At 35.0% G+C, this 27,081-nt stretch overlaps 1 protein-coding gene across 4 annotated transcripts; it reads left to right on the forward strand.

Annotated features, from left to right (window-relative positions):
- Window positions 1-21,733: 21,733 nt before the first annotated feature.
- On the forward strand, window positions 21,734-25,909 carry LOC120255382 (pentatricopeptide repeat-containing protein At4g13650). 4 transcript variants are annotated; one of them, XM_039263216.1, is made up of 4 exons: window positions 21,734-25,021; window positions 25,249-25,315; window positions 25,389-25,450; window positions 25,545-25,909. In XM_039263216.1, the coding sequence occupies exon 1, from the start codon at window positions 22,236-22,238 to the stop codon at window positions 24,996-24,998; it is 2,763 nt and encodes a 920-aa protein (XP_039119150.1). In that variant the 5' UTR covers window positions 21,734-22,235; the 3' UTR covers window positions 24,999-25,021; window positions 25,249-25,315; window positions 25,389-25,450; window positions 25,545-25,909. The 4 variants fall into 4 exon arrangements, with proteins under 4 accessions (XP_039119150.1, XP_039119151.1, XP_039119152.1 ...); XM_039263217.1 differs by having other exon boundaries at window positions 25,413-25,450; XM_039263218.1 differs by having other exon boundaries at window positions 21,734-22,779; window positions 22,891-25,021; window positions 25,249-25,450.
- Window positions 25,910-27,081: the final 1,172 nt, after the last annotated feature.

The following is a 27,081-nucleotide window of genomic DNA, read 5'->3' on the forward strand; positions in this document are numbered from 1 at the left end:
CAGACTTAACACAGTGTTCATATCAATTTTGAAATTTTCTTGTGCCTTTTGAAGAATTACATGTAATTACTTTCTTTGTACCTCAATTTTCATATTTAGTTCATTATGAACCTATAGAATCAGGGGGCAGTCAATTTTTTTTCCAATTTAATACTATTGTCTAAAAACTAATATTTTGACAAAAAAATATTTACAAATATTTTATTATTTGACCCATTAATATTTTACAAAGTAGTTTATGTAATAAATTTTTTTTTAAATGTATTATTTAGCACCTTTGTTTTTTAAAGATTAATTTATACAATATAAAAATTATATTTTTAGAAAAATTTTGTTAAAATTTATTATTTGTTAAAATATATTGTTTATTTCTTTGACTTTTTACTTTGTCGATTTTTTTAAAAAAATATATAACTGTGTCTATAGCTCTTATTTTATTTTGTTAAATTGGATGGATCAAACAGGAATGACATGCTATTTGACCAATATATATATATATCAATTTTTTTAGGGAGAACCTTCAAAATTTGTTTTTAGTTCATTGAGTTAAGCACCCTTTCATCGTTCTCCTACTAAAAAGTCATGAGTAAAATGCTATTTTAAATCAAATTAAAATGATTATGCTAACCTAATAATAACAATAAATAATTTTTGTTTTGCATTTCATTCAATATATGAAAAATATTTGTTTGAAAATACTAACAATGATATAAATAAATATTTTTGAAAATTTTTTCAAAGTCAATTTCGCTGACAAAGGTATTGTGAAATTTTCAAATATATTTAAAAAAACTTATATATATATATATAGATTCATGAAACAAAATTATTAAAATAAATAAATTAATTAATAATCTCAATAAATCTCCTCAAAAACAATAATTAAATGCTCAATGCAAAAAAATAGATTTTAATTTATTATTTTCTAATTCTTTCAAAATTTTGGGTAAAAAATATTATTAGTAATTATGTTATATTTTAAATTGAGGAATTGCATGGAGCATCCCTCCCATTTTGTCAATGGAGTAAAAAGTCTTTTGACTTTTCCATATCCCTTATAAGTCCTTCCTTTTCTATAGAAATACTTTCAAGTCCAACAGTCCACTAACGGTGTTAAAAACAGAGTAAAATGACGGGATTGCCCTCAGTTGGTTATAAAAATTTTTGAAAATGTAAAAATAGTTAAAGTAACCATCACATCACATCCCCATACTCATTTCTTCTTCTCCCGAGAAAAGAAAGGCTTTTCGTCTTCCTCCATTGAACGACCATATCGCAGCTGGCCGGCGTTCGTGTCGGTGCTACCGGAGAAAAGGAGAAAGCTTGAGAGCATCCTTGCCTTATGTTTGGACACTGAAGGGAAAAAAAGGTTCGAAGGCCGACGGTATTGGAGGCCAACACCCTTTGGTTAGTCTTATCTTGCATTTATAGTTTATTGTTTGTTAAATTGGATTATCATTGTTCATAAGCCACGAAATTCCTTGAAATCTCTTGACGAAGACATGAAATTTGAGTGTGTAGTTAGTTTGTACAATAGGTTTGTGCCCTAATTTCGAGTTGTAATGAATAAATCCATACGAATGCATGAAAACAAATGTCTTATGTCTGCAGAATCTCTCTAATAACGTTGATATCAACATGTGGAATTTATTTTAGGGCCGATGTTACAAATGTATTTGATGTTCAATTTTGCTAACAATCACATTACCGATAAGATTGTATCTCTTTAGTTGTATTATGAATGGATGATTAACATTTAGAACCAAAGAAGATGTGAATGGATCATTAACATTTAGGATTCATGCATTTTTTTATTATGAATAGGATTACTATCGGTGGTTATTGTTTACATTTACAGTTGTTACGTTCAATTACTGGGATGACAATTGCTTGCACTGTGAGTTATTGTTGATATTATGGGCAATTTATATTGTTTGGGAAAGATATAGTGGGTTATTACTTTGTTATTCAATAAGTATATGTCGCCTGACCAGTTTGTTTTGTTTGTGTGATTAGGAAGATTATGGGTGACAATTCAAGAAATCTTGTGAACAGACGTTGTTATTTAGCACCAGTTGTTGATACCATCAACCAGTTGAAGAAGATGATGACACGAAGGCATTGGGATATACTTCGAAGGACACCATTCAGCCCACCTCATGGACATTGAGCCCATAGTCCAAGAGCGCAGTGTTTTGGATGCATTAATGCGGATGTTTGATGAAAGGAGCAACACATTCCATTTGGGGGATAGTTTTTACGCAATTCAAGGCCGAAGATGTTTCATTAATATTAGGATTACAATGTGATGGCACTGCCATTGACTTCAAAAGGAAAAAGGAACATTCTGTATTTGAAGAGGAATACTTCAGTAAAGGAGTAGACCGAAACAGGGACTGCCTGGTGAGGTCATTAATGAACATGGTGGTAAAAAGAGAAAGCAAGAAAGAAGAAAGCTTTGTGAAGCTTTTATTAGTGTACATTCTAGGATTTGTCCTTTTCCCCACAACTTCATGTTCGTTACCGGCATGGTTACCCCACTATGTGGACAATCTATCAACAATAGGATAGTACGCATGGGCACAAGCTACACATAAATGGATAATGGATGATATACCTCTCGCAGCCTCTCGTGTGAAAGAGAGATGTGCCGGGAAGCAATCAAGGATAGGATACGTAAGGGGTTGTACTATGGCATTAATCATTTGGTTTTATGAAGTCACAGGTAACGGGAAGAAGATTCACTTTGGAAGGACACCACGCATTCTCTGTTATGGTGTTGGTAGTTACAAGAAACAAGCTGCTGTTAGTGCCTTGATTGATTCACTAGAGGGCAAGAAGGTATGCATAGTTTAGTATGTACTCGTGAATATTCTAATTTCGGTTTTAATATTACAATATAGTACTCATAAGTATCGGTATGAAATAAATATTTACAATTGTAATGTTGTTTCACACCAATCTGTTCACAATTTGGCAAACTTATTTACTTATTTATATAAATGTTCAGTATGTTATATAAGATGTTTATTTTATGCAAAGATTTTTTATGTATTAATTTCTAATGTACATGTTTTTGTTGATGTTTGTTATCTTCTGCTAGTTTGTTCCACTCATGGCCGACAGAGAATCTGAAATTGAACTTCTCGGATATGGAAAGGTTTAACGGAATAACTCATTGATGGTTTCAGAGACATCCGATGCTATGAAAGCACCTAAGTATATGAGGACAAGGCGAAGGAAATTAGATGGGAAAATGAAGGGGGAGCCCTCCCAGACGAAAGGTCAGCATAGTAGGCAGTCAGATAGCACACAGTTGGAGTCTGGCCAGCAATCGCTATCCTCAAGTCCATTGAGGAAGGCCACAAAAGACGAGAACTATGAAACTTTGATGGAAGAGTTGATAGCACTTCGTGCAAAGGTAAGAGTTCTTGAAAGGAAGGAAGATGTCATCAACAGGAATGAGGAGCAACCACCCCATGATGATCCGTCTGAACCCCTGGCCAAAAAGTTCAAGAAAGTGGCGTCCAAGACACGAGTACCGAAACCCCCATTGGCAGATGTATCTGAAGCGTCCCAGTATGAGAAACCAGTCTCGCGAGCTACAAGGGCAATGAAATCCTCTTGCCCAACACTTGCTCCCTCAACAAAAAATGTCAGCACTCGAAAAGGAAAGAAAAGGACAGCGACAACTCCATCACAAATGAGTGTGCTTAATGAGCAAACAACTGATGACATTGATAATGCCATAGAGTCCTTAACCCAACTGAAAAACGATGAAAAATTATTTGTAAAAGAGGGGGAGAAGGAACCATCCCCAGTAGAGGAAATACAAGATATCCCCACCAGTTTAGAAGACACTGGGTTACATATATGCCATGAGAACGTAAAAGAACCTCCAAAAGATTTCATTCCAGAAAAAAAACGACCCGCAGGTTTTGGCCGTCTGAAAAAATTACAACAAATGGCATTGAGTGTGTTTCTCAACAGCAGAATAGACGAGTAAGTACCTCAACAAAATTTCACACTGTGCTGGTTCAATTTGACACTATGCTTATTGAATTCAAAATTAAACCTTCACTATCATGGTGTATTGATCGTTTTTCAAATTTTCTCTGCAAGTTTCAATTTGTGCATGCTAGTATTACAAATAGCAATTTAGATATCATTGTAATTGTTTATTTTTATTGTTAAGTGTTTATATTTATTATATGTTGTTCATATGCTTCCTTGATATGATACTAGGACTACTGTATGGAGTAATGTATGGGGCCACACGACCCGATGTCATCTTCATGCTTTAATCGATGGTAAACTTATGGTGCCGGATTACATCATCGATGTGTTCGTCCTTATGTTACTCGATTCTTTGAAGAAATCCCCCACGAGTTCGATAGACACGCCACAATTTGTAGACCCATGGCGCTTGCTCCATCACGGCAGGGAGCATTCGAGTTGATGGTCTTGATAAAATGATGTCCCCGACTTTAGAAGATTATGGCGAGTGAAACTTGTTCTCATGTCGGTTGCTTTTGAACAAACATTACCATCTTATTGTACTCGACAAAGGCGAAGGCATATTTTTCATTATTCATCCGTCCGTAGTCCGGTTTATGATCATGCGACAAATGCCATGGTAATATTGATACCCATTTTCGAGTTTTACGGTACTTTTTTTGTAACTATGTTTTCGTGTTTTGCAGCGTTCCTTGTTTGAAGGTCGTTTGCAAATAAAATTCAATATCAATGAGGCGGCATCGTATACCCTTACCCATGTTCGTGACGCCCAGCGGAGGGAGGGCGAGTGTCGATTGTCCAGTGTACCTGATGCGCTTCATGGAACAGCTTCTGCATGGCGAGGAACTCAGTGTACCCCAATCAGATGTTGCCTATCTGCGACTAGAATACGCTGTACGCATCTTGTCAGATGGCATTACACGAAACACACCCCAGTTAGCATTGCCTATAGAAGCGTCAGAGGCAGATGCAGGAGGATGGGGGAAAAAAATGGATGATGCGCCACCACAAAGCCACCGGGGAAAATAATCGACAACCAATAACCACGCCACCCATCCCGGAGATTAATGCGGTAGCGCTGACCGTCTAGTGATTGTCTTTGAAAAAGTCAAATGCCTAACATGAAATGAATGTCCTCACTTCTCATCTTGTCTTACTTCCCTAAGAGCAGTCATTCTCGTGTTTGAATATTTACTTTAGTAAAAGCAGGTCATTCTTTGATCTTGTCTTATTAACTTATGCTATACAAATTAACGACAAAAAGTCATTTTTTTGTCTATTCTGATCATATATGCTAGCTCAAATGACTTACTCAGCTTTATACATCGCTTTCAATGCTTGCGACCAATAAAAAGCTTACTCGTATCCAACTATTGTGTTTGTTGTTTATAAATTAAATATGCAGCTCATTAATGTATGACTACGTTTATATGTGTGGTTTGTTGTTTACTTACGAGATATCAGTTCATTTTTCATTAGCTGCTAACCGAAAATACCATTTACACTTCAAAATTCGCCATCCACGGCCCGATGATTACAAATTAACATATATGGTTGGATAGAGCGATTTTTCAAAAACATGTTACCCTAGTTCATTGTTTAACAAAAAAACATGCACACCACCTAGTGTTTAGATCTGCGATTACTTCATTACATGTTGCCTGTTATGTCCGATTGAGTGTAGCGGCTATAATGTATTTCATGCACATGCCATGCTTGTGACTCAATCCGCTTGCGCCTCGGATGACCAGGCCTTTTCTTTGAGATAGGTGGTCGAATACGGAGTTGGCGAGAGTCATCCAGCAGTTTGTCATGATGCAGTGCAGGGGAATATCGATTCTTTGTATGTCAACTTGTAGGATTTGACGATTGTAGTATGGTTCGATGAAGCGATGGACATTTGTATCGGTTTGCATAATCAGCTAGCAAGCATGCTTACATGGTATTCAGTAAACCCTGCCGGTGACGACAAGAGCATGTTCGAGCACACAAATTAGCGAATTACTACGGTGGTCAACAACCTCGAGCTGATTCTCCATCCGAACAACCTATCGATAGCACCTACTTTCTTCGACTATCACTTCAATCTTCTTGTGTATCACTTTGGGCAAAAGATGAGATTCCCATTTCAAGCAACAATTACGTCGGTTGTACATCATGTTCATCATCTTAAACCTAACAACATGAACATGGGTTGTATCAATTGCACCGTGGAGCATACCATTACGATAGTAAATGTAAAATATAACAGGATTTAGGGGTAATAATGCAAGTACAAACTGTAGAACACATTGCATAATTTGTAAACACCAACTACTAATACTAAATAGTAACATGATAAACGAAAGGGAAATATAAAATACAGAATTCAAACCTCTAATAGTAAATAGATTAAGCGAAATCATAACAGTAAAGAACAATATTAAAAGCAAATGGTTGAAAAAAAACATGAATACGGGAAAGCATGTAACAACTTTGCATTCTATTATGGGTACCACCTTATTCCATCTACCATCTTACACACAGGAAGGTGTCGTGCTTCTCTTATCCATGCATTAAAAGATTCTGCGACGTTGGAGTACATTTCACCCCACCGCTGGCCTCTAAACAAGTAATTACACCAATGTGACATGTCCGATTTCTGGAACATCCAATAGTGTGCTTGTCTGATGTGGCCAATAGGGAGCGTCTGACTTCATCATATTCGAAAGAGCGTACATGCATATGCAATCTTCATAATCAAACTCCAACACTCATCTTTTTAATGACTTTCCTAGCTGCCCATTTGATTTAAGAAAATTTGCATGTAGATGTCGCAAGCAATAAGCATGCGGGGATGAAGGAAAAACCTTCGCAATAGCATTTACAAGTCCTTTCGACCCGATCCGAGATGAATGTGATTATGTTGGTGTAGTCGTCATCACCGTATATTGCATCACCCAAAGTTGATGTAAACCATGTCCGATTATCATCGGTTTCATTATCCACGATAGCAAAACGCCAAATGAAAAAAATCCTTCATTTCCATATTTGGCTGTTGCACCAAGAAGGATACCGCCATATTTTCCCAACAAGTGAGTTCCATCTAGAAAAAGCATAGGCTTACAACCCCGCTTGAAACCATCAAGAGAAGCACGAAAATAGAAAACCCATGCTTGAATCGTTCTCCATCAGTGTCAATAATAACGACGCTACCTGGGTTAGTTTCAGAAACTTTGGCTGCATACCATACCAACAGATCATAGCTTGCTATATCAACGCCATGAAGAATTCCCTTTGCTAACTCTTTACCCATCCGAGGCTTGTTTATACTGCGAGGGCGAACACCGTGGTCACGTAATATATCTCGTTGTATATCCACTGCTTCGGTATAGAGGCCGATCACGTAATTTCATTACTACCTTCCTACTAACCCATTTCTTTGATGCTCTCAGGTGAAATGGTGTGTTGATGCTCCCACCGCATGTGTGTTCATGCTTTGTCTTTGTTTTAATCTCGAATGTAGGAAGGTTTCCGTCTCTTGAGGCATGAACACGCCATTGACAATCTTCATCGAGCACATGTCACGGTCACTCTATCTTTATCGTTCTTTATGAACCGAAAGTTGAAATTGCGTTTGACGGCTAAGTCACACAATGCATCCTTAAAGTCTTTCGCATTTTCAAAAGCGATGACCAATCATAGTAAACTCGACTTATGAATCTCTTGTCGGATTACTTATTGTTAAAGGTCCTCCATGTAAAAGCTGGCGGTAGCATTGACAATGTTTCTCTAGTATGATGGAAAAAAAGTAAGTTGTTAGTTCAATAAATAAAGCAGAAACACTGTAAAAATTGAATTCTTACTACCAAAATCTTAACGAAAGCAAAAAAATCTAAACTAGAAAACCGAAAACTAACTACAATCTAAAGTGAATAAATACGAAAATGTTTTAATGTGCAAAAAAACCAGCATAACAATCACTGTATCACATGTGTACACCATTAAAAATCGAATAGAAGGACAACATCTATCGCGTAGCGTAGATTTACAAAAAAATGAAAGAATAAAAAGATATATGATATTTACGATGGTCTCGATGACCCCGGAGTTGTCTTACGTGTTACTATCCACGGTCTCTACCAACATATCAACCACGTTTATTTGAATAACCGGTGAATGTTGCACATTGTTTGAAGTCATCTTCGAACTAATGGAAGCCAGCATCTTACGCTCATCCGGAATTATATACTTAACTTTGACCGATGAAGCTTGAAGGTGCCAATACGTACATATTTCTTCCAATAATAATTCCCACCCACTCAAGATGGTTAAATCTAACACACAACCCTCTCCCTTATATTTCTAGCGATTAGTAAAAACATGTCCATTAAGCCACTGCGAGCAACAAAACAAAAAAACCTTTAGTCATAAAAGCGCCACCTTCCGAACATGGTGGTTGATAAAAAAATAAGATAATAATATGAACAAAATCTTTAGGTAGACGATATCGTTAACATACGGTATGCTCAAGATGAGATCCCTTGCAGGTGGTGTAATGTTGCATCTGGATAGCTTCTCCGGGATCTGGGGAGACGGAGGCGACGACGAAGATAGAATTGGTTCTTTACATGAAGAGGCTCAAGAATGGAAACAATATGGACCGAACACCGACTTCTTCATCAAGATACAAGTAGAAGAAGAATGCAACTTCCAAAGCAAGTTTGCAGTACAATAGCCATGCTGTGATTTGACTTGACGCCATTATTACCTCCAAACTTTTTCAAGGGTAGTTTTGGGATTAAACAAAAATATCACAGATTGGGGTGACGGAAGGGATGAACGAGTACAAAAACTATAAATGAAGGGCGGATGGGGACTTTAATTTTGTCAGAAGGACCTCAGAGGAAGTTTAAAAAGTTTCAGGGACTTAAAAATAATTTTCCCTTTTAAATTTTTCTAAGCACATTTTTTTATATTCAAATAAATTATTTAATAATAATATTTTAATCATTTTTACAATCTAAAAAAAATATGTATTTTATTTTACGTTCTAAAGTTGGACGGTTATATCTCATGCTTTATCCCAAAAAATATATATACAAAAGTGATAAATATTAATTTTTTCCACTTCCTCTAAACTAAACATATTTTATTTTAAGTCGTGTGTATAAAGAAATTTCAATTTCATTAAATAAAAATGTTTTATATATATAATGGTGGAGAGAGAAGTAGAAGCATAATAATCAGGGATATAAGGGTTAGGGATCCAAGTGAGGCTGGGAATCCCCGTTCCCCGTGAGGACCAAAAATAAATCCCCCGTGGGGTGGGGAATGGGCGGAAAATCTTTCCCCGACCCACGGGTGGGGCGGGGACCACTCTTGCCGAGATACCCGAGGGGAATCCCCACGGGGAGAAGGATTCTTTAATTTTTAAATTAAATATATATTATATATATTTAAAATAACTTATATAATTAATTTTATTTATTAAAAAATTAATTTTGATATAATATTATAATCAAATATTTGGGTTTTAAAATTTTTATTTTTGGTAATTATTAATAATGTTTTAAATTTTTAATAAAAATTAATGTTACATCAATGCAATACTTTGAGATAATTATATCAAAAAATATTTTTAAAAATTTTAATCAAAACTTTTTATTTCTTTAATAGATAAATATTTTATATTAAAATTAAGATTAAATTGATTAATTTATCATCTTTATTGAAATCTCCACCTGTAAATAGAACATCTCTTATGAAATCCCAACTTCCACAATTCCCATTCTTCAATTCTTCGTCCCATCGATTACTTCGTTAGTTTGTTGTTTTCTCATACATTAAATAATACTTATTTTGAGAAATATTTTGTTTATTTTTTTTAATTTCATATGTGATGTGTTACATGTGTAATTAGAAAAAAAACCATTTGGTGGGGTAGGGATTTCTCGACCCCGTGGTGATTCCCCGACCCCGAGGGAATCCCCGTAGAGGAGTGAGTGGGGGGATATTCTCCCCTGCGGGGAATTTTGAAGCAGGGAATCCCCGCTCCGTGGGAAGTGGGGATGGAGATAGGGATCCCATTCCCCGCCTCGCCCCGCCCCGCCCCACTCGCATCCCTAATAAGGGTGGACAGAGACAAATGCGGAAGTGCAACTATTATCGAGAGAGAGCATATATATATTAAATAATCACATACACTCTCACCATCTCTATCTTGCCATACAACTTATTTTTTCCATTCAACTTGCAAATACTTACAAATTTATATAAAAACATAAATAAAATAGATTAAATGAAAAATTGAATGATAAGATATAATGGTTAGTGCTTGGTCAATTAACTTTTACCCACAATAATCAAAGGATTAATTAATTATAAATCTATAGAATGTCAAGTCATGTTATGATTCTTGGCTACAAAGTTGGATGTTTGATGGAAATTATCTAACTTAATTAATTAAACAATTAAGCTTATATTCATTAGTTATCGATAATTCAATACTAATAATTATATGATAAATATAAATTTGGTTAATCATTACCAGACACAAAACGTGTTGTCTCCTTCACATTCAATAAATTCTTTCCAAAGCTTTCCACGTAATAGTAGGTGTTTCACCATCTCTTTACCTCTCATGTCTATTTTTGTTGCAATTAATCAACTCGTGCATCCAAAGATTATTAAATCTATGAATTTTTCTAATTAATTTTTTTAAAAATAGTTAATCACCCCCATGTATGCCACCATTCCTTTGATCGATTAGTAATTACTACATTAACACCTGTATTTTTTCACACGTTGTATGGTGATCTTTCCTTAATATTATGATATTTTTTTCTTGACCTGAAAAAGGAATTCAATACCAACGGCCTTTGGGTCAATTGGTATTGGGTTCCTTGCCTATGGCGTTCGTTTCGAGGAGGACCCGGGATCGAACCTCATAACTTGCGCAAGATGAGGACACATGGGTCGGCGTTGAGCCTTACTCTCCCTCCCCCCCCACCCCACACACACATGCACGTCCCTAGGTTTTGGTGCTTCTCGCCTTTCTAAAAAAAAAAAGCATCTCATTCAATGTTTGATCATTTCTGTAGGAGTGCTAGTGAAAATAATGGTACCAGAAATATATTTGGTGGCACAACTTCAGCATCCTCACTGCTTCCTCTTTTTGAGGATGCAAGCTTTCCTCAATCTCATGCAAGAAAAACTGAGAAGGGGGCAACTTTAGGGAGAAGTCCTGATCATGCTGAATTAGATTATTCTCTTGCACAAAGAATTAAGGGAAAAATTGCAACTCATGATACCAGTCTTGAGTTAGCTGGAAATATTCCAGTGAGGCATGGTAGATCAAATCAATTTTATCAAAGTAGAAAACATCCCATCAGGAGTTCTTGCCCATTTTCTGGAATTGCAAGCCTCAAATTTGATTTCTCGTCTTTGATGTTCCCCTGGGATCTGAAAAACAATGATAATCAAGTGAAATCTAATGTTTCTGATCATGAAAAAAAGGAACCCATCTTGGTACATGGATCTCATGGAGATAATTCTGATGTTCGAGGAATTGAAACTCATTTCAGTAAAGAATCCCTATAAATTTTAATATCTTTATTACTGGACTTGGTTTGAACTTTTGAAGTCAATGATGGAAGGTTTTATTATACTTTTTATAGTGATTTTATAGCCATTTATCATTCCTTTACTACTTTATTATTTTCATGGACATTATAGATAATGGCTTGGATTGCTTGATTTTGGTGAAAGTCTAGAACTCCATTGACTTGAATATTACTTTTCATTTTTTTATTTTAGAAGCCATCACTTCGATTTGCTATCTATTCTGTAAGTTACTCCCAAGGTTGTCAGACCCGGCTCGGGCAATGACCCGGCTAAGCCCAGGTGTCAGGGGTCAATGGGTTCAACCGGGTCGAACCGGGGTCGAACCGGGGTCACTAATTAAATATAAAAAAAATATTATAATAATTAATAATAAGAAAATATAATATTAAATCCATAATTATATTATAAAAACCTACTCAAATTTAATATTTAAATTGATAAATGACCTTATATATAGTAGAGTTTTCTAATTTTGTCATTTATTTTTACATTTTTTAAATATTTATAAATTTAATATATTAATATATAATTATCGAACTTCTCTCGGTGTTATTCATTTATTTATTTGTTTATTGGTTGATTTTGTTAAAATAAATAAGAAATTTAATTCACTAATTCTTATATCTCAATTGAGTTTTTATTTTGTTTTAAATTTTCTTATATTTTTTATTTAATTAGAATACTTTAATTTTATATTTTTATAATAAAATTACACTCATTTATTGTTTTATTTTCTTAATAAATTAAATTTTTAGAAAGTACTTACATAATACATTAATATATTTTATTTTTAAATGTTAACTTTTGTTGGTATATATATATATATTGTAATTCTATTTATTGATTATAAATTATAAATTAATATTAATAAATATACACGATTTTGTGGTTTTTAATGAGAAAATAATAATAAATTATTAAATATTGTAAAAAAAAAAATTAAACATTGTGACCCGATTGACCCGGCCGGGTCAACCGGTTCCCGGTTGAACCGCCCGGGTCACCGGGTTAACACCGGGTTTTTTAATACTCGGGTCAATGGGGTATACCCGGGCCGGCCACATGGCCAGTTCCCGGTTTTTCAGGTTGAACCGGCCGGGCCGGTCCGGGTCTGACAACATTGGTTACTCCTTAATGTCCATCTCCACTGTGACACTAAGTTGTGAGACATGTAGGTCATCATTCAAAAAGGAACTTCTTGCTTTGTTATTTTCCTAGAAAATAACCAGTCAGCTGGACTTTTCTTGCATTTGGCTGTTAGAGCTATCAGTGAACCATCTTTAAGAGGTCCATGCTGTGTAGGAAATTCCTAGACTGCTACATGTGGATTGTTAATGATCTTTCCATTTACATATAAATCTTTTTTTTTCTTCAAATTTTCAGTGTACCCTATGATAAAACTATAAGATCAGCAATCAGAGTGAAAGTTCCTGATTCAGATGAGGAATTCTTACTTCACCCTGTAAGGGTGAGAAGTAATGATCGGTCTGCTCAAAGTGTGGTGAGTATAGCATTTTGGAAGCAGTTATCTTTGTTTTAGTTGAGAGTATCTTTCAGCTTAAATTAGGACCTAATTATAGAACTTCATAAAAAGCACATAGTTTTATATATAAATTTATTCACAATGGGTGCCAAAAGAACATTATCATGTAAAAATCTTTATTCTCTGTTCCCTGGTTTTAAAAAGTAAAACTTTTTTTAAATGAGACTTTTTGTCACTGGGATGGTGTTTGGCAATCTGAAACATTCATGATTTTGGTCATTAGATTCTTGGCGACATTTGGGTATTACTTATCTGTTACACATTGGATACACAACAATTTGATTTTATCCTGGCTTCGCAACATTATTTCTTGTGTTCTTTTCTCTCAAGATGTCAACAAAGTCTACTTGTTGAGAACCTCATATAAGTTTTGTAATGTTTTGTGAGCTAGTTTTGATGTTTTTATTTGATACTTTGTTCAAGCAACTGTATGAATGTTTAAATAGGACAAGCAGCAAAGGTGGGAAAGCCCTCAAAACTTTCCAGGTTTTTATATCATTAATTATTTCTTATTATTAATTATTTTTTCCAATGTGATCTTGAGTGCCATGTTCCTTTTAAAAAAGTTAAAAAGAAAGTGTTTTTTATTATTCTGATCTTTTTCAAATTCTAAAACCTGCGAAACTTTGCAAAGAAGGCTGCCGAAACTGTTATTTTGGTGATTGATGAGGAAGGAGTAGAGTCCTTGATTGCAGAACTTCTTAAAGGAGTTGGAGATAGCCAGGTTAACTCAAATTGGTCTAAGTAATATATTGTTGTTGTTTATTTTCCCATTAATCTACTCATATGGACTTCTTGCTGCAGATGGCCAGGTACCTCTAATCGATTTCCTAGTAGATTTCTCTAGTTCTCTATAATGTATTCGTTGAACCAAGTGTTTGGAAATATTCTGTGCAGGTGCAGATCATGTCCAAGCTGCACAAAACTACATCATAGGCTTGGATGCAAGAAGACTATCAAAATTCTCTGAGAATAGGCACATTTTGTTTGGACCCTTTAAGGTCTTGTTGGCCTTGTGCTAACTGCAGCTTGCAATCTTGGTAATATTTGCATTTTGTTTTTCACAAGTTTACCAGAATCTCGAGGTATTCATGTAAATTTTGAGACAACTCCTTGTACTTCTCATGTTCTTGCCAGGACTGAGAGTCTGCTTCCCATGCCCTCACACTTCAGAGGATGTTGAACAACCTCAGCATGTCGATGATATTGCAACAAAAAGAATGTGGTGTTTTGGATTATTACATTAGATACTTTTGACTTTTACATTTTGGACTATTATATTTTGTATTTGTTTGTGATATTAGATGTTTGAACTATTATATTTTGTATTGCATTGTTATTCTAGATATTTATCGATTGGAATGTTTATTTTGAAAAATATTATAAAAATTATTATTCAGGATTGTAAATTAGGCTTTAAAACAGGTTTGTAAAAATAGTTAAAAAATTATTATAAATAATCATGGTTATGAATAATTAATTTGCGACATAATTTGCAACAATAAAATTGTGTCGCAGAATATCTCACCAAGATGCAACACAATTTGCGATACAATTTACAATAATCGAAATGTGTCTCAATTTTTTTTTGCTAAACATAGCACACATTTACAACACAATTTGCGACACAAAAAGTTTTGCGACAAACAAAATGGGTCACAAAATTTGTTGCAAAAAGACTCAATATTTGCAATAAAATTTGCAACACGTAAAGTTTTGCGACAATCAAAATAAATCGCAAAGAATGTTGCAAAAGTTTCAAATAGTTGCAACATTTATTGTGACACAGAAATTGCTTCGCAATAAATTATCGCATATCGTTGCAAATTGAATGACAATTATTGTTTCAGAAGATCCATAAATTGTGATTAAATTTGCAACGTTTTTATTTTGTGTCGCAAATTTTGTGACATAGTCTTCAAAAGTGTTGCAAATATTTGCGACATCTGAAATGCGACACATTTTATTGTGTCACAGATTATGTTGCAAATTGCGATCTGCGACACATTTTTGATCTTTTGTGTCACAAAATGTATCGCAAATTGAATTTTTTATTGTAGTGTGTCACCTTGCCGGCTCATCGACGATATGGGTCTTACTCAAGCACGATCGGGTGTATGATGCTTGCCGATGAGTGTAGTTTCGTTCAACACCAATGTGGTTTTGGTTTCTTAGAGGTGGCGGTGGTGGTACCAACAACTCTGAAAAATTCATATTTCAACTACTTAAATCAAAATTTCAAAGAAAATGTAATAATTGACAACAAATTATAATATTTTCAAACTATTTTAAAAATATTTTTTTTCTAAATATATTTAATCGGGGCACATATCAAATTTTTTTCATTATCAAAAGTAGGGGTGAGCAAAACCGGGTACCGGATCCAGTTTTTAAAATCAGATCGGGTACTCAGTTTTTCGGATCGATAAAGCTCGACCCGTATCTGACCAGGTTTAAACCGGGTACCAAGAATCGGATATCTGATTTAAACCGAATCAGATATCGGATATCCGGATCCGAATTTAAGTTTATCTCCTTATAAATTTGCTTTATATAACAATATTACATAAAAAAACAAATATGAAAAACTTATAACATATTAAGAGCATTAAACTCTTATATTATTGTTCACACAACAAAAGTCATACCAAAAATAATAAAGAGTTTTATCAATCTTAGTCATTAAAAAGAAAAAAAATGTCTACGAAATCATCAAGTGTCTTATCAATAATCATCATTGGTTGCTAGAGAGAGAAGATTCGGATGGAGACTTGAGAGAAGAGGCAGGATGATGGCAGTTGGGGAGTGGGAGGCAAGGATTTGGGATTTTTTTCCTTTTTACTTTTAATCTATATAGTATTTAAATTTATTAATATATATACATAACTATATAAATATATAACTCTTTAAGTTATTAGATTAGGCATTTGGATATTTTTTTTTTAGTTTTAGCCCTTGTAAAATTTAAATTTTTTAATATATATATATATATATATAACTCTTAAAGTGTTTAGATGTGGGGGATTTGGAATTTTTTTTTATTTTTTACTTTTTGGACCATATAAAATTATAAATTATTATGTATCTATATATATAAGAATATACTACAAGTAAAAACCGGATCATATTCAGTTACCCGATTTTTAATTTCTCCCTACCCGGATCCAACCCCGTTTTCATCTAAAAAATTCGGATCGGGTACCCAAAAAATTAAGGTAAAAAATTCAGATACCGGATCGGATCATCTGATCTAGATTTTTTTGCTCACCCCTAATCAGAAGGGATAACAAAAATAAAACATATCAAAAATGGGAACTATTGAAATAAAAGAAATTCATGACAACTGAAAGCAGAGAGGAGGTGATCGTATTCAGACTCTTAATGAACACCTTCAACGTGCATCCCCACAATTGAGCTCTCACCGGAGCTTGCACACATCACACCATCAGAGGAGCGCCAGATCTTAAGGCTTTTGTCCCAAAAGGCCTAGTCGAGGAGGCATTGGTGGCCAACAACTGAGAAGACGACGTCAATATGCTCGAACTAGAGGTCATTAGAGTGCCAAGATTCTAATAAGAAGGTGATGAAGGTTTTTTTTTTAATTTATTTTAAAGAGAGAGAGAGAGAGAGAGAGAGAGAGAGAGAGAGAGAGTTTAGATGAATTGAAAGGATAGATAAGATCAATGAAGTAGAGAAAAAAAACCAATCAATTAATTATGAATAAACAAATGACCCTGTTGGGTTTGCAAACTTGAGTTAGTGATGGTTCTGATGGGTTAGTATAATAAGATAAGTCACTCAAAAGCTCACTTGAAGATTGGACATACACACACACAATCATGCAAGAGAAAGACAAACAAATTGGTAACCCAGTTCGGCACAACTTTACGTACATCTGGGGAGTCAGGCCCGGAGAATCAATCCACTAAAAGAGGCTTAAGAATAAAGAGTACAACACTCTCTCACTCTCTCAAGACAAAGAATATCCCCTTAAGATTAACCGACGCCCACTCTCCTCAACCCTCACCCAAAGGTCTCTTACTCCGTGGCTCATCCTCATCCAAATAAACCTTTCTCTTTTAGAATTCTCCGCAGCTTCCTAACTTGGACACATTCCAAAGTTAGATTTTGAAACACTCAGTTGCAACATGGCCCACCTTACTGAACATGACTGAGTTATAGCTAGTTACACCCGAATCTGTGACTTTCAACCTTCTCGGTTACTTCAGTCTGCCTCGTAGCAGTTGACTCGACCCGAGTTCCTCTTGCCTGTAGCTGCTTCCTTCCTCACGTCACTTCAGTAGGTCACCCTCTCCCGAGGGATATGCCCACCAAGGTACACATAACCATCTCACCAAAGATGGTCACCGAAGATCTCCCGATCTCTTTTCCAAACTTGTCCCAAGTTTGGTCTTCCCAAATGATCTTCGTTTGACTTATGAAAATATTGTTATTAAACTTGATCTCATCTTCATCCAAGTTTAGCCTTTAATATCTTCAAGCATGATCTCCAATCATACATGCTTGGATCTTCAAATCTCTAATCATATCTCATGTAATCTTCAATCAATCTCCATACATGATTAGTCTCCATAAATAGTTCCGCCCATAATTAGCTCTTGGATCTTTCTTTAAATAGTTTTTATTAACTATGGTCTTGATAATCACGTTGGCTTGTCCTTGCCTAACTTAGTTTGTGTCTTCAAATAGCTTCACACTAAACTAAGTTCCATACAATCTTCATGATCTTGAATTCTTGCCAATGAAGAGATCCTTTTAACTTGATGCATTTTTCAAAAATAGTTGATCATCACATGAATTTATTGAGAGGAATATCTTCTAAACATCATCTTCATCATGATCTTCTAACCCTTGTAGCTTTACATATCATGACATCAACATTTTGCCACATCATCATCCTTATCATTACTTCCTTTGCTTAGTCATCATGCCACGTCACTTTTCTCTTGTCATGTCACTACTTGCCTTGTCAAATAATGTCAATCCACGTCATCAGACCTAACAGTTGGCATTATATGACAAGTCAAGATGTGACATGGCAAAATAAGATGACGTGGCAATGATGACTTTGCAAAAAGGAGAAGTGACTAGGATGATGATATAGCCAAAGCTTGGTGACATGGCATATGAAGATATGAGGCTTAGAAGATCATGTTGGAGACCATGTTTAGAAGAAATTCCTCTCAATGGTTCATGGGATGATTAACTAATTTCGGAAACCGCATCGAGTTAGAAGGATCTCTTCAAGAAGGGCAAGTTTTATTTTAGGAATGTTTATCTATCCTTGGTAAGATCCAAAAATGATAAATCATATCTTTGGTAAAACTCCTTTTAGGAAAGATCTACTTTAAAGAGAGTGAGAGGAATGTTCTATTGTTGGTAAGAATAAATATTATCATGGAGATTGTATAAAGCTTAGTTTGGTGTGAAGTTATTTGAAGACACAAACTAAATTAGGCAAAGAGAAGCCAATGCGATTATCAAGACCATATTTAGCAACACAATTTGAAAGGAGATCTAAGAGCTAATTATGGGCGGAGCTATTCAAGGAGACAAATTGCATATTGAAGATTACTTGAGATATGATTGAAGATTTGAAGATCCAAGCATGAATGATTGAAGATCATGCTTGAAGATATTGAAGGCTAAACTTGGATGAGATGAGATCAAGTTTACTAACAATATTTCCATGAGTCAAATGAAAAATCACATGGGAAGACCAAACTTGGACCAAGTTTGGAAAGAAGATCGGGAGATCTTCGATGACCATCTTTGGTGAGATGGTCGCATGTTCCTTGGTAGATGCGACCCTCGGAAGAGGGGACCTATTGAAGTGACGTGAGAAAAGAAGCAATTGTAGGCAGGAAGAGCTCGGGATGAGTCAACTGCTACGAAGCAGACTGAAGGAACAGTGAGGGTTGAAGATGTCGCAAGTTCAGTTGCAACTGGCTAGAACTCAGTCATGTTCAGTAAGGTGGGTAGTGTTGCAACCGAGTGTTACAATATCTAGCTTTGGAAGGTGTCCAAATTAGGAAGCCTCGGAGAAGTCTAAAAGAGGAGGATCTAATGGGTCATAGGTGCGTCTATATAAGATATTCTGCTTGAAGATTTAGGATGAGACACAAGTGAGAAACTCTTCAGTGAGGGTTGAGTAGAGTGGGCATCAGGCAATTTTAAGAGGGTATTCTTTGTCTTGAGTGAGTAAGGGAGTGTTGTACTCTTTATTCTATAATCTCTTTTAGTGGATTGTTTTTCCGAGCTTGGGCCTCCAGATGTAGGCAAGGTTGTGCCGAACTGGGTAACCAACTTGTGTGTCTTCTTTCTCTTACATGATTGTGTGTGTGTGCTTCATATTCTTGTGAGTTTTTGAGTGACTCTCCTAAACATACTAACCCACCGGAACTATCAGACCCCACCAAATGAAAGCTTGGAAAGAAAGATATTTGGGAATAGAATTAAAAGGAAGTATATATATGTGTACATAGGCGGAGCTAGGGGCCAAGGGGGTGCTCCATGATATATATATATATGGCTATACTTTATCTAGGAACGTCCCTAGTTATCAACTCTGGGGATGTTCCTATCACAACCATTGGATCCTTATCCAATGGCTTTTTCCAGCTCTTCCCTGATTTATTTTCTTGTTTCCACATAATAAGTCTTTCCCCGAGCTCCACCGGCACTGCCTAGCCAGTGCTAACCTCCTCGAGACGAGCTTCCATGCAGCCAAGTGCTCACCAGCCCTCCAATTCTCATCCTCTCCCAATACGATGTTGTAACTAGACTCATTCCGGCAGCTTCCACCTAATTAATGAGTTCTCTGAGGCCAACTTCTGCGTCTGCTGTGATTGTTCTTTAGGAGGGATTAATTTCGATGATGGTGTTAATGAACTTGATTTTCAGGTTGGATTTGGTGCCCATAGCAACAATGACGAGGAGCTCCTACTCGAAGGTTGGGCAGAGGACCAAGAGGATGGAATGAGTTGTAGGTATTGAAGATGATATGTATAGAAACAAGGTCAATGCACGCAGCCGTTAAATGATGATCTAACCAGTGTGGCTGGGACATCCCTAGAATTTAAATTTATGGACATCCTTAGATGATTGACATATATATATATATATATATTAAAATATTAATAATTATAATTCATATATGGACAGTGCTATTTTTTATTTATTTATTTTTTAAATTCTACCCCCACTATTTAAAATAAATTAAAAAAAATAAAATAATTATATTAAATAAATTTGATGTTAAGTGATAATAATAAATAATATGGCTAGCCAAACATGGATCTTTAAATATTTTTGTTTTTAAATTTTATGTAGATATATATTTTATTGAACTTATAGTTAAATATTGATTTTTATGATATTAATGTAAAAAAATTGTAATAAAAATAAAAATAAAAAACCCTAAAAAAATGCAATTGCTTTTCTCAAAATATCAAAATAAATAAATAAATAAGTAAATAAATAAATAAAATCATTGTAGTTTGCGTCAATTAGTGAGTTTACTCTTTGCTCAATGTTTTCCGAGTTTATTTTTTATCTTTCATTAAAAAGAATTTATCCTTTTTTTTTCTTGCTTTATACCTAATTTAATATTTGTTTGATTATTTGTTTATGAAAATGGTTGTGAAAAACTTTTAGATATTTGTTGTGATTAATTGCTATGGAAATTTTGATCATTCATATTATTTGTTGAATAATTGTTGCATTTAGTAATTGAATTAGATTGTGGATTTGTGTTAAATTACTTTTTTATTGTATTATTTGTTAACTTAGTGCTTTAATAGAGTTAAATCGCTAATTATGTAGATATGATAGGTTTTTTTACCCCTAAACCAATTTTTTTTTATAGATATATATTTTATATTTTTAGAATATTAATTATTATAATATCAAGTTTAAATTAATAAATGATTAAATATTTATGAATTTTTTAAAATTAAATTCAACCTCTTTCATTTTGTCTCTATTCCCCACTATATTATGTGTATATCTGTATTTATATCTATATTAAAGTAGAAAAATCACATACCATGTGTCAAACTCCCATTAAAATTTTTTCAATCAAAATCATATAATATTATAATAATATTAAAATATTTATAATTATCTTTAATTTTATACCAAAATTTTAAAAGTAAATTATAATTTTAAAAATATTTATAATTAAAAAAACATTGATAGTTAAAAAATTAATGAAACTATGATATAAAAATATGGTTGAAATACAAATCCAATTAATTATACATACATTAAAATTTAGACTAAGTGTGTTGTTTTTAAAAATTTACGTAACAATATACTTAGTTTAAATTTTAAATATTATTATCAGAATTATGACAATTATGTCGGATACAAATATTATTTTTAATATATGTTGATCTCTCCAATTCATAGTTGGGGGCTTCGGGCATAACACTAGTTATAATCAAAGGGCACAGTTCAGGAACTAATATGCAATTAGCCAAAGAATTGAGGGTTAAAACGGAAAAAATTCCCTTCCCAAATCCATCTAGTTTTCACTCCCCGCCTTGGTTTCTCTCAACTCTCCCTCTCTTTGTCCCCTTCAGCCTTCACCAACGCCATGAGTTTCATTCGCCAAGCCTTTCATGGTACTTCTCGATCCTAAGAACCCGTTGATTCCAGATATTTATCTATTGTCGAGCTTTGCTCATGCCTTTGGGAGCTGCTGTTAAGCGCTGTGAGGATCACTACGCTGAACTCTTGCTTAATTGCTGCCACATCTTTGTTTCTTATGCTATTGATGAGCTCTTTGTCTGTAAAATTGGCGAAAAGGAATGCCTTTTATGTTCTCAAGTTGGTTTTCACTGTTTGTGTTTACTCTTGGCTCGATTCATGAGCTTTCGGTAACTTAGGATGCTCTGGGAGTGAGAATTAGTAAGAAAAGTCTGAGTTTTTTTTAAATCACATTGTGAAAGATTTCTGTTTTCCTGTTGAGTTTTTTATGTTAATTTATTGGGTTGATAACTTGTTTATTTAGTTATTTTTGCATGCGTTCAAACTGTTTGGTGATATGCCTCAATCAATGAGCATTGCTTCATGGAACAGTTTGATTGCCGGTTGCTTTAGAAGGAAAGAAAATGATAAGGTGTTATATTTGTTTTCAAGTGCTATAAGAGAGCACCGAGATCTTGGTGTTTTTGCTTTTGCCAGTGCTTTGAGGGCTTCTGGTGCAAGTAGAAAGAATTGGCACCTTGTTCAACAGATTCATGGTAGGCTTGTTCGGCATGGTTTTTGCAGTGATCCTATCATAGGCAACCCTTTGATTGATTTGTACTCTAAAAATGGAAATGTGGAATCAGGGTGGTCAGTGTTTGATGAATTGAGTTCGAGGGATAATGTTTCTTGGGTTGCCATGGTGTCTGGTTTTTCTCAAAATGGACTTGGAGAAGAAGCTCTTCGTCTTTATCATTGGATGCATCAATCTAGAGTTTCTCCCACTCCCTATGTGCTTTCTAGCGTTCTAAGTGCTTGCACGAAAGTCAAGTTTTTTGAGCATGGCGAGCAGGTCCATGCACAAGCTCTTAAGCAAGGATTCTGCTCTGAAACATTCGTTGGTAATGCTCTTGTCACCTTGTACTCCCAATGTGGTTATTTAAATATGGCTGAACAAATTTTCGGAGAAATGCCTTGCCGTGATAGAGTAACATACAATGCACTTATGTCAGGCCAGGTACAGCTTGGATGTAGCGAAAGTGCTCTGCTAACCTTCAAAGAAATGCGTCTTTCAGGTTTTGAACCTGATCCTGTGACTATCTCAAGCCTTTTGACTGCTTGTTCATCTACAGAAGCTATCCAAAAGGGAGAACAACTCCATTCATTTGCACTAAAAGCTGGTTTATCCTCAGATTACATTATTGAAGGCTCTATTCTCGATCTTTATGTGAGATGTGCCAAAGTTGAAGATGCACATGAGTTTTTCAATATGACTGACAAGACAAATGTGGTATTATGGAATGTGATGCTTGTGGCATATGGTCAGATGGGTAATCTTCAAAAGTCTTTTGATCTCTTTTACCAAATGCATTTTGCTGGCATGCAACCTAACCAATATACATATCCAAGTATATTGAGAACATGTACGTATGTTGGAGCACTTGATCTTGGCGAGCAAATTCATACATTGATTATAAAGACAGGATTTGAGTTGAATGTCTATGTTAGCAGCGTCCTGATTGATATGTATTCTAAATGCGGAAGACTAACTAGTGCTAGGGAAATTCTTGATAGAATATCAGAGGACGATGTTGTCTCATGGACTGCCATGATTGCTGGATATGCACAGAATGAGTACTTTGTTGCAGCTCTCAGGACTTTTATGGAAATGCACATTCATGGGATCCAATCTGATAACATAGGGTTAGCTAGTGCTGTTAGTGCATGCGCGGGAATAAAAGCAATTGAGCAGGGACTTCAAATCCATGCCCGGGCTTGCACTTTTGGTTATTCGAAAGATCTTTCAATTGGAAATTCACTAGTCAACCTTTATGCTAAGTGTGGCAGGACAATGGAGGCATTCTCTGCATTTGAGACTATTGAACTGAAGGATGCGATATCATGGAATGGATTGATTTCAGGATTTGCACAGAGTGGACACTGTGAGGAAGCACTAAAACTCTTTGTACAGATGGGTCAAGCAGGTGTGAAAGCTAACTTATTCACATTTGGGTCTGCAATCAGTGCATCTGCTAACATTGCAGACATAAAACAGGGGAAGCAAATTCATGCGAAATTAATAAAAGTCGGATATGATTCTGAGATAGAGGCTGGTAATGCTATAGTTTCCCTATATGCCAAGTGTGGGGGCATTAATGACGCAAATATGGCATTCTCTGGTATGTCTGAGAGGAATGAGATATCATGGAATGCGATGATCACTTGCTATTCTCAACATGGTCTGGGCCGCGAATCCTTGAAACTCTTTGAGCAAATGAAAGACAATGGCTTTAAACCAAACCATGTCACATTTTTGGGTGTTTTAGCTGCATGTAGCCATGTTGGATTAGTAGCTGATGGCCTTGACTACTTCAAGTCTATGAGCAAAGTGCATAATCTTGTTCCAAGACCAGAACACTATGCATGTGTTGTGGATATTCTTGGACGAGCTGGACAACTAGGTCGTGCTAAAGGGTTTATTGAGGAGATGCCCATAGACCCCGATGCTATGGTTTGGAGGACGCTTCTAAGTGCTTGTGCTGTTCACAAGAACATGGAAATTGGAGAGTTTGCGGCACAGCATCTTCTTAAACTAGAGCCATATGATTCTGCAAATTATGTCCTTTTATCAAATGTGTATGCAGTGACCAGGAAATGGGATCTCAGGAATCATGTGAGGCAGATGATGAAAGATAGAGGGGTGAAAAAGGAACCAGGACGTAGCTGGATTGAGGTAAAGAATGTAGTCCATGCATTCTTTGTTGGTGATAGATTACACCCACTAGCTGATGCAATCTATGAATTCTTGGAGGATTTGAACAAAAGAGCCATTCTAAAAGGCTACAAACAAGATAAATATTACCTTTTGAATGACATGGAGCAAGAGCAGAAGGACCACACTGCATATGTTCACAGTGAGAAGCTAGCTGTTGCATTTGGACTAATGAGTTTGTCTTCTGAGGTTCCTTTGCGAGTTATTAAGAATCTCCGGGTCTGCAATGACTGTCACAATTGGATGAAGTTTATCTCTAATGTCACTGGCCGGGCTATCATTTTGCGGGATGCCTATCGTTTTCATCATTTTGAAGGAGGTGCTTGCTCCTGTGCAGACTACTGGTGAAGTGCTGCTCTCTGAATGAAGTGGTAATTTTATGTACACAATTACATTGTGATTTATATTTGTTTTTCTGCTGATGTTGGAATAAATTATATTAAATTTCATGCATTAGTAATCTCTTTTGTAGCCCAAATTTCCAGATATTATCAAATTGCCTGGAAGAATAACTCATTCAGTAGCAATGCAGAATTAAAGCGTTTTGCTATTTATCCACTCGGCTGCTGTCAGTGACATGTTCATCTTGATTATGCAGATCTCAGATAAGGGGAAGCAGCACTAGATCACAATAATTTCGCGCCAAAACTAGAATTATGGAGTTGGTATGGATGCTGAAATTCAATTTTTTTCTCACAAGGGTTGGACTTGCACTGATCTTGTCTATGATACTAATAGGAAATTACTTTGTTGACCATTTAGATATTTGATGGCAAAATCTATGGAAGACATTGTCTGAGGTAAATGTTGTTTTAACCTGTTCATTAATTTTAAACTCTAAACTATTTTCGTAGACTCTCAAGCTTGTTTTTCTCCCTTTCTGTAAATATGTAGGCATGCCCATAGCCATTTGAGATGCAGTTGAATGGGGAGCATTTAACAGCTGATCTTTCTCATGCAAGGCATTAGGATTATATATTATCAGTCTTGTACAATTCACTTTGATGATCAAACTTTCAAGAATGGGCTGAAGTAATGGTTAGTTTTTTAAAGAGATGAACTTGGGCGCTACGCAAGGTAATCTTCAGCTACCTATACAACTTCAAGGATAAATTAATAACAAAATTTTATGAGCATCTTCAAGAATGGCATATTCAAAATCACGGAATTATCATATGATTTTGTAATATTACTGTGTCTTCTGTTCATATATAATTGAGAATATTTAATACAAGAAAAGAATTATATTTGCTTGTCTAGCACTTGTAGCCAAATTAGTTGGTCATGGTTTGCCTTTATTATACAGGTGTGGTTGCGAGTCAATTTATATACAAGTAGCTTGATATTAAACATTATAAAAAATAAAAAAAATCATTTATATGCAAATTGACTATTGGTATACACCTAGGTAATCAGAACTGGATCGGACCATTGAATTCGGAAAGTGTAAGGTTCAAGGGTTTGAGAGGTTCGACCGTGGTTGAATCGGGTTGAACCGAAATTTATAAAATAAAAATAAAAAATATAGTAGATTAAAAAATAAATTATTTTTTAAACCAAATGCATGTAATATATCAAATAAATATATCAAATAAAGAAAGCCATATCTCATTTTTAAATCAAAGTCTCATTACATATAAATTAAATAAATTAAAATTGAAAAAAACTTTTAATTGAATATATATATATATATATATATTAAACATTATGTTTTCACTACCAAAGTTTTCATGTGTATCATTTTAGGTTTTGACTACCTAGGTTTTAAAATTTTAATATTTTATACAAACCGGGCCTGGGTTCACCCATGTTTATCATTTTAAATTTTTAAAAACTATATTGAGTCCGGTTCAACCATGTGAACTTGGTGTGGTTCATCCGGTTCACAATTGAACCGCCCAGTTCACACCGGTTCATGCCTGTTTTTGGTTTACTCAGTTTTTAAAATGGTACCGGACCGTCTATACTCCCGGGTCTGGTTCAATCCGGTTCTTACTACACAAGTATACACCTTACTATGAATTCGTTGGCCACTCTCTTTTAATTTAATTTTATTTGTTACCATACAAAGATCAAATGGACCTTCTCTATGCTTTTATTTATATGTATATTTTTTTCTTACATAACCCCTACAAATTTGCCTAATTATGTGTATATCTTTCACTGAAACCAAATATTATGCATCTTCCTTGAAATCCTATTTGTTTGCATGTATACTCATGTATTCCATATACATCATTAAAAATATATTATAAATTATAGTGGTAATTGCCAAAAAAAACCCACAAAGTTTGTAATATTTCCAAAAACACCCCCTTAATTTTGGAATCCGTAAAAACCCCTTCTTTTTAATTTCATTCTCTTCTAAACCCCCAAAGCATGTAACGGTGGTTAACGGTGTGATTTTTAAATTTTATGGACGAAATTGCCC

This window comes from Dioscorea cayenensis, unplaced genomic scaffold (genome assembly GCF_009730915.1).
Source record: "Dioscorea cayenensis subsp. rotundata cultivar TDr96_F1 unplaced genomic scaffold, TDr96_F1_v2_PseudoChromosome.rev07_lg8_w22 25.fasta BLBR01000980.1, whole genome shotgun sequence".
Taxonomy (NCBI): domain Eukaryota; kingdom Viridiplantae; phylum Streptophyta; class Magnoliopsida; order Dioscoreales; family Dioscoreaceae; genus Dioscorea; species Dioscorea cayenensis.

Excerpts from the sequence above, each read along its gene's own strand:
- LOC120255382 (XM_039263215.1), top strand. The coding sequence starts at position 22,236 with ATGCCTCAATCAATGAGCATTGCTTCATGGAACAGTTTGATTGCCGGT.